This window comes from Citrus sinensis, chromosome 4 (assembly GCF_022201045.2).
Source record: "Citrus sinensis cultivar Valencia sweet orange chromosome 4, DVS_A1.0, whole genome shotgun sequence".
In the NCBI taxonomy this organism is placed as follows: Eukaryota; Viridiplantae; Streptophyta; class Magnoliopsida; order Sapindales; family Rutaceae; genus Citrus; species Citrus sinensis.
In genome coordinates this window covers 18,124,606-18,143,099 of record NC_068559.1, presented here as the reverse complement: position 1 = coordinate 18,143,099, position 18,494 = coordinate 18,124,606, and the positions used below count along the sequence as shown (strand labels likewise).

Genomic DNA, 18,494 nt, shown 5'->3' with positions numbered 1-18,494 from the left:
TATCCAAGCCCACTGGATTGGTGTTGGGTCGACCCGACCCGTTCCAGTCATATCTGCATCCTGCACAGTCCTTCAAGATTCTGCTGCAAAATCAGCAGTTTTCATTTTCATGTTCCAAAATTTTGATGCAAAATTATAATAATATTTTCATTGTAGAATGTAAGTGGGATTTTGTAAATGAAAACTGGGATTTCGAACTTAAATTTGAATTGAACAAAATCAAGAAAAAAAAAAATCAAGTGTTAATTTCATGATATTTTGATTTAATTCAAAAAAAAATAATTATTTACCTACTATTTTAGTAGACAAATATATTATGTAGTTGCCAAGACAATACATAAATAACCTTATCATATATGCATCAAAATGTGCTTAATGATTAGAGAAATCCAAAGTTTATGCCAAAAGGTTACTTGAGTAATTCCAAATAGTTCTAAAACACATTTAATTTGTGTGTTCTTTTTTATGTTAATTATAAAAAAAATTAAATTACACTAAATTCATCAATTTATATTAGTTACAAACTTAACGTAATTTAATCATCCAATTCCAATATTCCCGCTATAAGAATGCCTCGATCTCGATGATTTGCTTGAGGCCCAATTAATTTAACGAATATAGAAACAACTATAGAACGGGGTAAAGATCAGAAGGTGCACGATCCACGTGATACAATAACTACCTGCCACACGTCATAGTTTCATTAGGTCCTTCTCTTCTGCGTAAACCAATTAATCCAACCAGACTTCGCCACATCATCGATATCCGTGAACCTAAATCCACCTAACTCGCACCGAACGACATTTCATTTTCATTTCATCTCTCTAAAAGAAAGATCTGTAGAACACCCACACTCCCCCATCTCTCTCTGGTCTCAAAAGCGCGCACACCCACACTCTCTAATTTTATTTTAATTTGAAAATAAGAGAAAATGAGCGATTCAATCGAACCGTCTACGTCGTCGCGGGAAGATCCGGACCTGGCACCGAGTCCGAATCCGAATTCCATAATCCACCCGCGGCGGGAGCCTTTCGAGCACGGCCTGCTACCAATCCCCAAGCTCATCCTCAGCGACCCGATCCAAACCCTAATCCCGCTCAAGCTGAAGCTCGCCCCGACCGGCCGAGTGAACTCGGAAACCCTCGCTGAGTCGCTCCAGATCTCCATCGACCACGCCCAGCTTGTTCTCGATACCCTTGGGTCAGTGCTCCACGCTGACGCCGACCCGATCGTCAAGGCTCGGCCCGCTGAGATTGACTCGGTCGGTGCCGATTTGAGGGATCTGATACTGTTCTTGTACATACAGTCTTATAAGAGGTTATTGCCCAGGACGCACAAGGACTCTGCCTCGGTCGCTGACGTGTGGCCCTCCACGTCTGCCTTTGATGGGTACTTATCGGCTTTGTCGCCGCTTCAGGTTAATTTTTTTCTTTATCGCCGTGTTCATTTGTGCAATGTACAATATTTCTTAGAATTATTGTGTCATTTTTATTGAATTGCTAGCGATTTATTGGGTTTTCAGATGGGATTGTACTTGTCGAATAATTAATTAGGGAATTGAATTACATTTGATCGAACCTTAGCTGTTCTTGGACCGATTTTCTCGTGCATTTTCTTTTTTCTTTTTTATAAAATGTTTCCAAGAATATGATCCTGTAGTTGCATTTGATACTAATTTGGGATGTTGATGTGCTTGTTGGTTGGGAATGGTGTAGATTTGAGACTCTGTATAATTCCTTTGTTTGCTGCTTTTAGTGGTGGTTGACATTTGCAAAGGAGCTCAGAGTTTCAGAATGTTTGTTGGCAATGTTTGAAGTACTTAAGCAAGTTAGCATTTTAGCTTTATGAGATGCGTGGCATAGTAGGTATTGTATTATAAGTCTACTGAGTGATATTTATGAAGGAGAAATGATCCTAGCAAGCATTGTATCATAGTTTACTGCTTATAAGATTGAATTCAAATCACACTGTTTATAAGCAATGTGTTATAGTCTTTACTTGCAGATGTTTAAGGATGAATCGGTGAGGATAGTAGCTTACACAATTGAATTTTACTCTCTACCCAGACGTTGCCTTTTTTTTTTTTTCCTGTAATTGAACTTCCAAGGAGTGTGAATTTGATTATGTATCAGCATTTTATGATCTTTAGGGAAATTTTCGTATCAAAAGAAAATTGGAGAAGGTATTATCATTATAGGACAAATAGGCCTCTCTTTGGGCATCTGTGTCCTCAGAATTTAAAGAGCAGGATTGTTATGGGGCAGTGACTTGACATATCGATATATCTGTAACCATTTTTGTCATTTAGAGATTTGGGTGGGGTTTTCTTTTCTTTTCTATTATTTATTTATTTTTGAAAGTCTATAAAACTTTTTTTTAATTCTATATGATATTCATATTTTCCGGCCTTTTGTCCTTGTTTATTCCCTTGATTTTTGAGTTGACTCCCTTGTAAATCTTTCTCTTTTAATTTATGAACCTATATTTGTTTTCTTAAAAGTAATTATATTTTCACTTCATATGTTGCTACTGTGAACTTTGAATTGGGAGTCTGTGATTTTTAAGCCTGGTGTTGACATTGCAGCTTGTGCGGAGCAACAGCCGTCGGTTCATGCCATCACAATCTGACGAAGAGGCTCATCAATTATCCTATCTGCAAAAGCACATGGCTAACATTCTCCAGCTTTTGGCAGAGCCTGCTGAGGGGGAAGGCGAGGAGTCTTTGGTATGCCTTTTACTGTTTAGTCCCTTCAGTTTGGTGGAGGTTATACTTCGGAGTTTTCTAATATTGGGCTAGGTTTTTATATGGTTAAAACCAAATGGAACCCCCTCTGTGTAATTTCTGATGCTCTTATTTAGCCATGGCCTTTTTTGTTTATGCATATGCAGTCATAGAAATTAGTCCTTTAATCGATTGTAAATGAATAGTCAAGACGGTAGCATGTTCTCTCCATACTTAGTTTTAAGCTTGGATGTAGTCTTTAACAATATTAGTGTCATAGACAATATCAGGATGCGTGTTTCCTGTAATAGGAAACATTAGTATCTCCATATATATATTGATAATCAAAATGGAAACGTAAAATGCAATTTAGTTTAACTGCTGGCAACCCTATCTTTCTTTTTTACTTTTTGCTCTCTCTCTCTCTTTAAAGTTTAAACTTTCTTTTTTGCTTTACTCTCTTTCTCGCTTTTAAAGTTTAAATTCTTTGGGCAGTAGGCATTTCCCTTGGTAGAGTTGGTAATGGAGATACTAACATATCTAGACTTTAATCTGAAGATAATCATGTACTCTTTGGCCTTCCAAATCCTAGCAAAAGTTTTTGAATTCTGAGAATGTTCTAAGAAAAGATTTACAATACTGACTTAATGAGTAAGTTTTAGCAGAAAATTTAATGAATTTTATCTGTGATTAAAAATCTTTCCTAAATAATATCCTTGTTTAAATCTTTTCAACTAAATGTTTGGCGTTTAGCATGTCGAGTGCTCTAAATGCCTCTTGGATCCCTAAATCATTCAAAAGCTATTCCTCTCCCCCTGTGTGTGTGTATCAAATGTAGATTTGTTTTTACCCCTAATTACCATTTAATGTTCTTTTTGTCTCTTTATAACCTATGAATATAGTCACATTTTCTTGTTAGTCAAGTTTTTTTTTTTTTTGAACACGGTCTGTCGGATTTGACCTTATGACCTTGTGCATTTTTATCCCAACAGAAAAAATATAACATCGGAGAAATTGTTTTTTGACCCAAACAGTTCTAGCGTGTGTATGCTATCATACATCCTAAAAGAAAAGATTATATTTGTCAGAATTGAATTGATCTGGAAAAATAAAAATAAAAAGAATCTTGCACTGCTGCTGCTCTTAGCGGTAATTGGTAGCGATGGTAGGATTTGAACCAGTAAAGTTTTGTAACCAAATAAAATGCACTACCAAGCTGTGCTACATCCCTTTCAATTGGTCTACGGTACCATCATTTCTTAATCTTATCATGACAACAGAGTACAATCATCATGTAATACTATGTTAAATGCAAAGTGGATATACAATGGTAGGTTGACATTATTGTGTTCTAATTTGTCTAGGATTCATATTTAGCTCTAAAATTTTTCAAAATCCATTTGATCCTTTCTCAAACACCCCCTCTCCTTTTATCAAAAGATTAAATGAAGCATCTTTTTAAAAATATATATATATATGAATTGCTTATCCAAAACGTGGCATGTCTTTACTTTGTTGCTTCACTTGCTTTTGTTCTTGTGATACTGCCTCCTTCTTGTATTCTGTGTTCAAGGGGGTTATATGATTTATGTTTTAAACTGTTTTTTTTTTTAACATTATTCATTTTTCTTTCACTTTGTAGCCATCTGCAGTTATATTTGAACTATCTTTTCTTATTAAGATAAATATGAATTGGACAAGGCTCAATGATGCATGCATTTCAGCGTGCATGCTGTATAGGTGTAGAATGCCTGACTTGAATTTTCTTCTTTGTAAGGCATGAAGGGCCTTTCGTATTAAGTTGGCTGTTAGGTTTTTCATCAGTAGTGGGCTCATTTGTGGCTATATTTCTATGACAATCTGTGGATGATATCGGTTTTGGTTGTGAACTGAGATACTTGAATCATGATTTGACTATGATAAAGTTCCCCGCCTGATACACTTTCACAGAGATAATGTTTGTTGGCATAAATTGATTTAAACCCTAGTAAATATATGGAAATTTGATTATTCATCTAAACATAGTTTCATTTTTGTGCTTCTTTGTACCAAAGTAGCTTCATATCAATTTGCTAGTTCGCCCTGCTGTTTTAGGTCTTGAGCATGGAAGGATTTGAGCACCTTGCATTTCTGATTCAATTTGGTGAGAAGGGGTCTGAAGGAATTCCTTTAAGCCAAGCAGCTCCATTTTTCGCCAATTCAGATCCCGACATGCCTGCTGTTCCTGTTCCTGCCGCACAAGTTCATGATTGGCTTCTTCAGAATATAGCTTCTGCATTGGAACATCTTACTGAAAGAGTTTCCCCAAGAGAAAATGGGCCAGCCAATAACTCTGATCAGGATGTGGCGATGGCTGATGCCTGCACAAGTTCAATCAAGTCGTCAACAAGTGCAAAGGGTCCAAGTTTTATTGAAGGGATCTCCAAAGCATCATATGTAAAGCAAGCTTCTGAGATTAAAGGTTCTTCTGTCAAGGTTAGGTTTGAAAAGTAAATTTGCTATGTTTGACTGAAATCTTGGTGATTACAAGTCTATTGCCTTTTAAATTTATGTTCATTTTCACTGACTATTCTGGAATTACTTTTTCCTTTTATTTATTGCTAGCTTGTTGCACTTACATTCATTTTTGCAATAAGGAACAGAAAAGAAAGGTGTACAGTGATTAGGGTTGTTAGAAGGTGGAATCCTGGACCAAATTTACAACATTTGACCCAATTATTGTTTGATAATTGAAGTTACATTTCTTAAATTATTAGATGTTGGTGTTATCATTAATTAGGCGGATTACTATATTTGGGTATTGAGATTTGGGCTAGCATACTCACTAAGCTATGTTATCAATCTACATTATTATGATGCTTCTTGTAGTCTCTTTAGGACTTATACGGATGACCTTCCCAAGTTGGCAAGTGCTTAACTTTTTTCGGGTTATCAAGTCTCAAACAGAATAACAGCCATTGTCATTTCTGCTATCGAGTCTAGTCAACATGTTTTCTTACATGCTTTCTGCATTGTCTTAATGTATTAATTTTTTATATAGTTTCATTTTCAATACGTTTGACGTTATGTACATCATTGCAGGTTATCAATTGCCATGATTCAGCCATTTACATTTTAGCGCCTTTAAGATATGCCACAATATATGGATGCTCAGATGCCACTATTATTCTTGGAGCTGTTGGCAAGGTAGTAACAAGATATTCGTTTTGTCCATTCAAATATTGAGTGTTGTGATGACTTCCTCATTTACTTTGGCTGATTAGCAGATTCCATCCATTTAATCCATGATGTTTAACTGACAGATTGACAACAATATTACTCCTGTGATTATTTCAAATCAATATGGTTAGGATACTGGTTCTCTGTATGTCTTTCTCGTCCCCGCATACAGTGTCCATCACTCATAATAACTGGTCATATCCAATATTGCTTGGGTAGAGAAGTAGCTAATGATGAGAGTGTGTGGTAGAATGTTCTGAACTCGTGTGTTCATGCATAATTGCATTCTTTGTCATGGTTGAGATTATACTGATTAGCTAGGTTTTTCAGTCCATTACCCAAGATATTCTAAGGTCATTCCTGCAAATGCTGCTAGAAAGAGTATCACATGCACACCATTCGATAAACAATTTTTTCTATCAAAGGACATGAGTGCAGCTTCCAGATGATCTCTATGTAGACGTCATAGATGCATGTATAAAATTTGGAAACATTTTGCCATTTCATGGTGCTACAAATTGAGAACAGGACATCTGAAACTTTTCTAATCTTTTGTGTGTTCCTTTTAGGTTGTACTATTTTCAAAAGATAGTATATACTGGCATGCAGTCTTTCTTAAACTGCTTGATAAAGGGTCTTGAGTACTCATACATATTCATTTCTTTATTCCTGGTCTGGGTTTTAACAGGAATATTCCCATTGACCTAAATAATTATGTATACTCTCACCCTGGGAAATGTCATTCGTTTTTCACTTGCAGTTTTCTTTCATATTTGAGCATTTACTGTCTTCTTTCTTCTCTGTTATGTCAAGTAATCAACCGGATAATTGTAGTATATGTCTTTAGCTAGCATCTGAGTTTGACTTTATGCATTATGTTGCCTCTTTTATCTTGGATGGAAGGTAATACTAGTAAAGTATGATGTATGATTTTGGTTCCTTCTGCAGGCTGTAAGGGTTGAACACTGTGAGCGAGTTCATGTGATTACAGCAGCAAGACGAGTCTGCATTGCCAATTGTCGCGAGTGCGTCTTCTTTCTGGGAGTAAACCAGAGACCACTCATTGTGGGTGATAACCATAAGCTACAGGTGAGTTGGTCAGTTTTGATGTTGTGTTCACAAAGTTGGCAGCTAGTTCTTTGTGCTTATGAATTTGCTTCCTATTGAAATGGACTATAATGATTTTGGGAAATAAATGATATTGTGTTGTAGAAAATTAGTTTAGCTTATTGGTGGAGTTGCTTAGTTCTAGAGTAAGTTGTTTTGGTCTATTTGCTATTATGCCATCATGTGCTTGGCATGAAGAACAGGCAAGACAACTGTACTGCGTGGGCCATACCGGCCTTTAATGGAAATATTGGACACTATCTTGTGACGAGCTAACTGTTTTCTTATTATATTTCTGTTACAGCTTATATTAATTATGTAGTTTTTCCTCTGAATAGAGGTAGGATTTCACATTAGCTATAGAATTCTATGAGCAACAGCCAATATGGTAGTCATTAATTTTAAGCTTGGCAGCAGGCAGTTTCATAAAGGAATTTTAGAATTTATAATGGTCACTTCATTCTATTCTAGTTGACACTTTTGTTGGAATCATTTAGAACCAATCTCACTGGACCAATTCTTTATATACCTTCTGACTCTATTTTCAGTCATGCTGAAAAAGTTAGAAATCAAGAAACAACTCTGGCTAAATGGTTAAGCACAGCCTGGACATATTATTGATTCACTTGAAATATTAGGCATCTACTGAAGATATCATTTAAGTGATCTCTGGAGTTCATCTTAGTTGCAGTGGTAGTTTGGACCCTAAAATCTGGTGAAGCACTTTACTGATGGTTTTCATAGATTCTGATTTTCATGCCTGATGTGATAAGAAGACTCACATTTCTTTTCATTCTTTGGATTCTTGTCAGGTGGCACCATATAATACATTTTACTCTCAGTTGGAGGAGCACATGGCGGAAGCTGGTATTGAGGCAACTATCAACAGATGGGATGAACCCTTGGCACTCGGAGCAGTTGATCCGCATGACTCATTATCTCATCCGGCAGGTGTCTCTGATGCTCAAGCTGAGTCAGCTACTCATGTAGATCCTGACCAATTCATAGATTTTTTGGTATGCTAACTTGGGTTTGTTTTATTCTGTTTCTTCTATTTATTTGTTTTCAAATCACATATCACCTATGACCATATCCATTTACTTCTTGACACAGATCCCAAACTGGTTTGGAGGTGAATGTGCTGGGTCAACAAAAGCCAACCCTTTTCCATTACCAGATGCTTATGTAGCAGCTCAGCAGAGAAAAGTATGTGCACCAACCCATCTGATTATGACCAGATGATTTGATGTCTTTTAATTCCTGAGTTTTCATGTTTTTTGTGTTAGTAAGTGATACTCTAAAAGTTGGTTTCAGGTTCTTTTACTGATATTCATGTTTGCTATCATAAAAAAAAATGTTCTTCATGTTTGGTTTTCTGAAATTATTCTCTCTTTTCCACAGCAAAAGAGCTGGGTGGAGATAAAGAAGCTTATCAAGGAGGCACCCCTAGATGACAACCGGAAACGGGAAGTGTCAAGTGCACTCCATGTATACTTCAGAGACTGGCTATATGGTAATCTTCATATTCAGCTTTCTGAATTTTCACTTCTTTCGTAGTTCTTTGCAGTATGCTCAATTCACTTCTCATTCGATTGGTTGATGCTTGTACTCTGTGGCTTTGATACTAGAAAAAATGGGAAAAAGATGTGAAAGGCGGACTCCCATCTTAAAATTAATATTGGAAAGTTGATTTAAAGGATTAATTTTTCTGCATATTTCCCTTACCAGCAGCCTATGCTTTGCTATGACATAATATATTTTCAGTTGATTTTGTTTGCCTGATTTGAATGTAGTTACTGAAACTAGGGGTTTGATACTTCTATATCAGAGAGTATATGCACCTCGATTGATCCCTTTTCCATTCGTTTATGTAGATTTATCTCTAGAATAGATAGGTGAACTACATACATATTTCCTGCATCAAAAGGAGGGTTAACGAGTCATAGCTCTCTGCAGTCTTTATTACATTCCTATTGAAGTTTCAAATAGGCATTTTTGCACACCTGCCCTATTCCTGCCCCTTTCTATTTCATGTTAACGTAGTACAAAATAAAAATTCTGTTCTTATAAGTGCTTTACTACCTTTTATATTGTTGACATGGTTTTTTACTTGTATTACGCATCATATGATTTTCTATTGTAATAATCGTGTGATTTTCTATTGTAATAACAGCTACAGGAAATATCCGTCAGCTTTACTGCCTACAAAATGACTAATTCTGTATGATGATGCTGTGGACAATCAAGGATGTAAGAGAAAGTAGCTTTCCTTCAGGTTCTCTTTTCTGTTTCAACTCCTCCCAAGTTGCTCTAGCATTCCCTGTCAAGTACTACACGCTGCTGAGAGTCAACCCTATGTAGTTCGGGGCGGTATTTATTAATGCATCGACAATGATGCACAGAATGCAATTAGAAAGACATTGACTAATCTCAGTGTAATATTTTTTTTTCCCCTTCAAATGAAAAATCTTACTGTAATATTTTGTTTATCTAGGTTTGTAGGCATATGAAGTTTTCTTTCTTGGTTCCATCTTTTTGGTCTGGCCTTGTGAAATTCAATTACTTGAGTTCATTAATTTTTAAGTTTTGCCCATTTGTTTCTTTCCTCCTGTAAGCAAAGATTTGAGTTGTCGGATAGGTTTTGATTGTTTATTTACTTAGGGCCCAGCTAAATTGACTATCATTCTGTTGTAAATTAATGTAGATTTTACCCTTAATTTTTACCAACTCAATTTCCTACAGACAAGTTAAGGATCAGAAAAGTATGAGGTGAACTAAGCACTGTTATTGGCGACGTAGGTGAGATGCAATGTTTCATACAGAAAAGGAACAAAAATGGAAGGAAAAAGAAACTAAGAATTGAGCAAGGAATTTACATCTGCCTAATATAAATGTCTACGTAATAGCAGGAGTTAAAGCTATCAGAATATAGCATTTGATGAAGTAAAAAAGAGCAGGCCTAGAATATGAATATCGAAATCTTTATTAAATCTCTTATTTTCACTGATTCTGTGGCTCAACAGTGGCTGTGCGTTCTGAACGCCGCCTCTTTCGCTGTAGTCTGAAGCCATAAGCTGCAAGTCCGATTGCTACAGGCAGGATTGATATAGTTAGAATGACAAAAAGCTTCACTCCATCTGGTGCAATGCTTATTACTGCAGTGTCATAGGTGAAATTCATTGCCAAGAAACACAATTGAAGCTCAAACTGCAGAGGAAACTTGGTTGTTAGGATGTTGATCATTTGAAGAGACAATTTAAAGCCCAGAGAGTTGAAAAACATATAAAGGCGAAATGCAATTGTGTTCGTAGAACCCCAAATAGACTCCCCTGCAATGTGTGTTTTGCTGGTGGGTATGCTATTGTCTTGCCATGCACCCCCTGGAGGGTTGACGCCAAACTGGAAGGTTGTTGTTGCCACCAAAGCAGCTACAACCAATAGTGAACTGCGGGTTTCACCAGGAGAGTCTCTTCCCTTTTTAAATTTGAAATACTCCGTCACATCATTTTTTGTTCGCAGTGGATTTGTCTCTGCTGATGATGCTGCAGGATTATCGGTTGATGTTTGATTGTCATCTCTCATTCCCGTAGCTCCAGCACTCCGAAGGATCTCCTCAATTTCCCTATCTCCAGCTTCACTCAGGAAAATCAGCAGCAGGTCAAATGCAGTGAGACCGCTATGATTTATGGCATTTACTTCCAACCCCTGTGAAGCATTGGCTTGATGGCCAAGTAAGAGTTCTATTACCTGCAAGTGAATCCAAGTTTTCAATTGTTCTTTATAGTCAGAAGATAAATCATATGATACTTGACATGTATTTTCTTTCGTAGCAGTTATATTTGTTTCTACTCGAGCAGTTATATCAATCATTTTCTAAGTTTTCATGACATGAAGTGTGTCTAACTTGGAAGTCAACTCGTCCTAGGATATGAAACACTGAGCCTAGTCAATAGATGGAGTTTCCAGCTAACAAAGTTGCTAAAACTAAAATAAGATTGGAGCATGCAATGAGGAAATTTTTTTAGTGACCAGTTTTTTTATTCGCCAGTTTCTGTAGACACCATCATTTTGAACTTCACTGGTGGTTGGTCGACATGATACCGCAGAAACACAGGATTGAACTGAGTTTAGCACTTGCAGGGGGATAAATTTAAAATAGAGGAAAGTTTAAGCTCTTAGGAAACACATTTTTCCCTTTTATTTTATGACCATTTTGAATCCACGCTAATCAATTCTCTAAACAACTGTACAAAACTGTAAGGATCTTATAACAGATTTTGATTTTATTGGCAGGTCAGATATGACTGTTTTAACTGCATAGTGACGTACAGTTCAAATTTGTAATTGAAGCAAATTAGGAACCTTATTGCAGATACATGGTTCTCTAGATTCAAGAGATATCCAGGCTAATGAAGCTTAATAAGACATGAGCTTTCAGTGGCCTCACAGTCTAAACTCAAACACTGCTTTATAATGATCTGAAAGCAATAGAAACAAGAACTAACTTGATTGAAAATTATTGAATACGGGATTAAATATAAGATTGGACTTGCCTGGCGTTGTTTCTTCAAGGTGGCTAGGTGCAGCACTGTATTTCCTTGCTCATCCCTCATATTGAAAATATGTTCCTTCTTCATCTCTCTAATCCAATCCACAATAATTGCAATCACTCCATACTGGCTGTTCTTAATAGCAAGGTGCAAAGCAGTATCATGCTGAATGGTCACGTCTTCGACACATTCTGGACAAGCTGAAAGCATTTCGGCTACAGCATGAGACCTCCCTTTGATAGCTGCACAGTGCAGGGGAGTCTTTGCCTCTGGTCCTTGTAGCTGACAAAGTTTTCGGTCAACTTTGAGTTACTCCCTTACAACCTCCGTGTGCCCTATTGATGATGCCATGTGCAGAGGGCTAAAACCATCTTTGTTCACTTCCTGAGCCATATCTGGTCTCAGGTTTATGATCTCCTTTACAAAATCAATGTGCCCATATGCCGAAGCAACATGTAGAGGATTTCCTGCTGAAGTTAGTGCAGAGGTATGCAGTATCAAGGGATTTTCTCCCAGAAGTTGGTGCAAGCTTTGGACATTTCCTGCTTGAGTTGCCTCAAATAGCTTTCTATCCATTGAGGTGGAATATACCCTATGCCTTAGTGTTGTCCTTATGTAAGCACACAGGACTTCACTTATGGGAAAATAATATGAAAAGGAGATATAATTCACGGAGGTATGGTTTCTTTAGCCTTTCCAAGAAAAATTTTCTTATGGACATGAAACCTTTATTTTGTTTTAAGGCCATGATCATGTATCTTGACATTGTTACATCAAGACTAGTATATAGGTTTTCCTAACTGACATGATTGACGAAATAAAGGTCAGTAGAATCATTTAATTTTAATAAATAAAGAAGCTCCATTTCAGGTGAGCAGAATTTAAAATGAATATCTTACCATGCGCATTTTTCTAATGAGAAGTATCCGAATCTATGATTGCCTGGAGCAGTTTCCCTCACCAATTATCAGGGTTGGCGGTTGAAGTAAACAGCCGGGAGGCAACGTTCAAATTTGAAGTGTTAGTAAAGGATTGCTTTTAGACCATTTTTCCATCTAAGGCTGTGGAAATTTGGAAATATTTTTTTTGTAGCTGCAGCGATTTTCATTTGGGGATTTTGATTGATAATTGAAGTTATTGTTACTAGTAAAAACCAAAATGAAAATCAATTAACAAAATAAAAAAGTAATTAATGAAACAAAAATTAAACAATTAGGTCATTTTGACTTTATTTCAAAAAATATAAAATTACATTTTCATCCTATATAAAGTTTAAATAAAGTGGGCAAGCGACTTATCAGTCTTTTTATACTTAATTTTTAATATTTCATTTCAAAACTTCAATTTTTTTTTTCCAAATCTGTCTCTGTGACCATCCTCCTGCCTCCATAAGCCTCTGCCCTTGCCAATATGTTATGTGACTCAAATTTCATTACTTCATTTGACAGAAGACATTTCTCTTTCGTTAAACTTCAATGGTTTTCATTATCAATAATAATAATAATGACCAGTTTTTCTTAGAAACAAAATCAGAAGATTTCAAACAAAACCGCCTGGATTTATCCCCAGACAATTTAGGAAGGTTAACGTAACCCAACTCACAAGCACTAAAAAGTAAAAACGTTCACTTCACCCGTATTTCTCAATGAGAGAAGAACAGAAGGATTTCAAATTTGGTCAAACTAACCAAGTAGTTCACTTCTTCTCTTTTATATTATTTATTAGGACCCTGAATTCTATATTTCATCATGTAAATTGCAAAGGAAATGACTCGATTCAGCACCAGAATAAATTTAGTGAATCTATATCAAAATAAATTTAGTGCGGACTATATTTTAGTGTCTTTTGGTCTCTATTTGGTATTGAGATACTGTAGTTTTTAAGTTACAGCTGCTACGAGAAAAAAAACTATAATTATAAAATAAAAAATAATAATGAGTAATAAATATGACTTTAAAATAATAGTTTTAACAAAAATAGTAAAGATATTATGTGTTTTTCATCATATAAGTGGTAGTTCAAATCAATTTGGTTTCCAAACTATAACAACTAATATTTACTAAATACTTTAATACTGTAGCTTAAAAGATACAACTGTTCAACCTCAATACCAAATAAGAGAAATTATGAAATACATGAAAGGTAATACAACTAAGTAATGAATATATGACGTGTATTTAAATTTAATATAACCACCACTTACATTATGTTTTTCAAAATAAATACACATATGTCATAACATAACGTGTTGGTTTATGGCTGACGTGGTATTTCTGATGTATTCTAAAATTTCCCACCAAATAGAGCTTTATTTTTCTTAGAATTAAAAAACTTGCCAACTTATCAATAAATAAGAGCTTGTAGCTATCGCAATGTAAATTAATATCCATGTACAGGCTATTGTTACATGAACAACAAATAATTCATGGATTTCAATAGGTTGGCTCATTTCCCAGGGAAAAAGAAAGAAATTCTTTTGTAGTGATCACGAATTGATGATTTCCAGTTAATGAGAGGATAAAAGAAAATCGAACGATTTTTTTTGCAACACATGTAGATTAACTTTTATATGCTCATGGAAACCAAATTTGAACTTTTAAATAGGTGAATAGGTACCCTTATTTTCTCCTGTGTGAGTTAACGGTTGGATCTAAAGGGAGGAGTTGTTGAATGGCTTATTTGGTAATTAACAATTAAGTCCCTGTTTTTATTTTTTAAGCTAAAAAAATAAAAATAATTTAATTATTAACAGTAGTCAAAATTGTTGCAACTTTTTTTTGGTAAATATCTAGGTCCATTGACATTTCGACCATTAAAATTACTTAGAATATGAGAGTAACAATGTAGTTCTCTAAAATATTCTAAAATACATGAAAAATGACATGTATCAATAATAAATTCTTGTCACATAAAATTTATTTAATTTACAATAAATAATTTGAATATATTAATTTACCAATAATGCATAAAAAATATATATAATTAATGACAAAAAAATAAATATGTCCTTTTTAATACTTAGAGACACGTCACGCTTTTATGAATAATTTGTCAAACATTTATGACAACCTATTTCACAAGTGATTGCCTCGCCATCTAGATTTACTAAACAATTTATGAAATTATTTGCAAAATTGACAATTTTAGTAGTATTATATTGTATTAAGTTACATTAAAATTTAATACAATACCATATACGGTGCTGCATTGAACAACATTGTTAAATTTATTTTTAATGTTACATATTATTAGTAATATCATTGTTAATATTAATTCTAATATTTAATTTAATTATCAATTCAAATTTTGATTTCAAAATAAAATTGAAAAATGAGGCGGCTGACCATTTTAGTTGGACGGTAATTATTTGCTTAACAAAAAAAAAAGTTAAAATTAAGTTAATGGGCATTTGAGTCATTTTGCCATTTGTTTAATGCCAACCGAACAATATATCAAAACTTTGAAACTTCTAATTTTTATGGGCAGGTAATCATCTGGTTTGATTGCTCTTACTGCATAGTTCTTGCGGTTAGTTTTTCTAGTTAAAGCAAATTAGGAAACCTCTTATGTTACCTCTATCCGAGGCTCTTAGCCTACTAGATAGAAATTCTATCCGAACTGCACCAAAAAGCTTGCACTAGTAGACGATCCATTTAATTTTACAACTTCTTATGTTGGCTCTGAATTGATGTGCAGGCAATGAAGCCAGAAGACATATTAACTTATATTATAATGTAATATTATCAATAATATTACATGATATTGTAATATTTTATTATTTATTAATAACATATTATTAAATAATTTTATTATAAAAATTAAGATATAAAAATAATTATTTTATACTTAATTTCAAAAATTAATAATAAAACCCTAAAATGTTAATGAATTTAAATAATTTTAACATAAATATATATAAAAAATTCTTTTATGTAATATAATCCACCCTACATCAAACAACAATGTACCTGATGCAATATAGTTAATACAATATTATACAAAATAATATGCTAAACGCACCCATAATATTTACAATCCAATATATCCTAATATTAATTGTAAGTGTCTCATATTATATCATTTATTTTTAATCACTAAAAATGCAATAACAAAAAAATCTAACAGCATTTTATTTGTCCTAATTTAGTTATATTGATTTTACATTATTAGTTATTTTTTTATTTGTAATTTTACTTGGCAATTTCAATTCAAATAATGCATACTATATTTCAATAATCATTTGAATTCTATTTGTCGCTATCAAAGTTTTAATATACGCCAAAGAACTGAATCTAAAAAATTATAGTTCGTCTAATCACTACCTTATTTTATTAAAAAGATTTTAATTTATTTTACTTTAATTGATTCTATAACTTTAAATCCAATTTCAAATTGAGTTGAATTTATATTATTAATGATTGTATGTTGGTTTCAATTATTGTATAGAATTATTACTTTTTTTTATGAACCTCGACAAAAGGAGGAAAGTTTTATTAAATAAAAATATAATCAAATTTAATTATTCATTCAGTGTTTTTTTTTTCTTTTATTATTATTAAGGTTACATTATGTTTTCATTTCTAGTTAAATTATTATGGTCTTAACTAATTAATCCCTGGGTCGCGTGGATACTGATTTTGTTCGATAGGGCGTCAAAGAATTAATTAAAAAAATATTTACTTTTTTGTTGATTACAAGTAAAAAAATATTTTATGTGACTGCTAATCTGCTATTGCATCATAAACATACTTCTGTATTCTAATATTTGTTAATATCTGAATATCGTTAAACTATTTTCTTAATCTTTTTGCTCCATTGTCTAGTAATCTCTCATCTGCACCCAGCAAAAATAAAGATATTACCAAACATAACGAAGTGGGAAAAAAAAAATATTATAATATATTGTATTAATTAAATTAAAATTTAAGACTAAATCATGTACGGTGCTATATTGAACAAGATTATTAAATTTATATTTTAGTATTACAAATTATTAGTAATATTATGTTAATATTAACTATATTTACATTAATATTTAGTTTAATTATCAATTGAAATTTTGATTTCAAAATAAAATTGAGAAATGATGCCACCAGCCATTTTACTTGGACGGCAATAATTTCTTTAGAAAAGAAAGTTAAAGTTAATGGGCATTGTAGTCATTTTGCAATTTAGGAATTCTTGAACGCAATCTTCTTCTTCTTCTTCTTCTCCCGCCTTTCTCGAATTTGCCCATTTAGGAAACTTAGTAGTTGCTTGCAATTTAAGCTACTGAACTTAACGTTACTACTCCTCAGATTACACGGACTATAAATATAACACAATACCACTCACCGACATCATTCCATCTACTTTTGTTCTCTCTTTGTGTCTCGGCTTCTCTGTTTTTTCTTTTCAGCAATTCACCAACAATTTTTCTCAATAAATCAACCCACCGTTGAAATAACCCTTTTCTTCTCAAACAAAATGCAAGAACACAGACCCTTTCTTCCCCATGGCTTCCAGTTCAGACCATCAGATGAAGAACTCGTTGAACATTATCTTAAGAAGAAGATTTCCGGAATACCCATTCCTCTCGCTGAGTATTTCGTCACGGACTGTAATCTTTATGACAAAAAACCCTCTGAAATTTGGGATTCACATGGAGGACCCTTTTTGAATGCTGATGAGGATATGTATTTCTTCACCCAATTGAAGAAAAAGTCTTCTAAGGGTTCCAGAATTGACCGCAAAGTCGGTTCTTCCGGTGGTGCTTGGCAAGGGGAGGATGCCGGTAAAGACATTGTAAGCGGCCAATCTAAAATCAAAATCGGCTCCAAGAAGCGGTTTCGTTATGAAAAGAAAGGTTGTGAGGATCATGGGGCTTGGATCATGCATGAGTACACCCTACATTTGCCCAAGAATCAAGCTACCAATTATGTGCTTTGTAGGCTCCGAAAGAATCAACCAACTGGCCAAGATAAGAAGTTCTGTTCTGCAAAGAAAAGAAAGTTGAAGGATTTTCAAGAAAACAACAATCAATCTGAACAAGTGACAGATTCTGAGATGGAGAGGGTTTTGACCCACCAACAAAATCGGCAACAGAATGATGTGCATTATCAAGAAGTTAGTTGCAGCAGTACTGGCATGATGAGTGAGCAGAGCTTATCTGGTGGAATGGGCTTTGCAAGTAGTGTTGCTGAACATTCTGCTGTAACTGATCAAATGCAACAACATCAGTGTCAGCAGATACTAATTCAAAATTCAGAATGTCATTACGAGCCATCTATGGAGATGATGATGAGTAATTTTGACCAGATGTTATATAACCAGCAATGTGACTCTGGAAACAACATGCTTCAGAGTAGAGAAACTGGTGGGAATTGTCATTGTGATTCGGAGAGTATTGCTGATGCCATGGCAGTGCCTGAGTCATTGGTGCAGCAAGAAGACTGTGATGCACTGCCTGAGTTAATAGAGGAAGACTATTCTTTTCTGGAAGAGTTACTTTGTAATGATGCTCAAGAACCAATAGGAGATGGAGAAAGCATTGATGAGACTGATGGAATGGATCATTCATCTACTGTTGCTGAGAAACAATTTGAAGCATTTGTTGTGGTGCTTGATCAGAGTGTTCAAAACTCGAGCCTACAAGAAAACCAGCAGCAGAGAGAGTGTCAATCTAAAGAAACCTTTGCCATTTCATCTGACCATGATTATGAAAGCAGCATTTCTCAGAGAAGAGAATCTGGTGGAGTTGATTATGAGTTGGAATCAATTCATCAGCTGCTTCTATCTGGCCAAAATGATTGCGACTTGATGCTGGACTTGGAGCATATCTGGTCTTAATTGGATTATGACACGAATTTGTGTTATTTTTACTGTAATAATTTTTCCCCATGTAATTAAAAGATTTG

At 34.4% G+C, this 18,494-nt stretch overlaps 2 protein-coding genes and 1 pseudogene across 2 annotated transcripts; 2 read left to right on the top strand and 1 right to left on the bottom strand.

Annotated features, from left to right (window-relative positions):
* Window positions 1-836: 836 nt before the first annotated feature.
* Window positions 837-9,649, top strand: LOC102608543 (uncharacterized). Its single transcript, XM_006484964.4, has 9 exons — window positions 837-1,417; window positions 2,585-2,725; window positions 4,817-5,197; window positions 5,804-5,908; window positions 6,890-7,030; window positions 7,861-8,064; window positions 8,162-8,254; window positions 8,450-8,561; window positions 9,222-9,649. The coding sequence occupies exons 1-9, from the start codon at window positions 932-934 to the stop codon at window positions 9,263-9,265; spliced, it is 1,707 nt and encodes a 568-aa protein (XP_006485027.1). The 5' UTR covers window positions 837-931; the 3' UTR covers window positions 9,266-9,649.
* Window positions 9,650-9,899: 250 nt separating this feature from the next.
* Window positions 9,900-12,174, bottom strand: LOC102608252 (ankyrin repeat-containing protein BDA1-like; annotated as a pseudogene).
* Window positions 12,175-17,064: 4,890 nt separating this feature from the next.
* Window positions 17,065-18,426, top strand: LOC107177791 (NAC domain-containing protein 1-like). Its single transcript, XM_015532227.1, has one exon. It carries the CDS (start codon window positions 17,065-17,067, stop codon window positions 18,424-18,426), a length of 1,362 nt encoding a protein of 453 aa, XP_015387713.1.
* The last annotated feature ends 68 nt before the right edge of the window (window positions 18,427-18,494 follow it).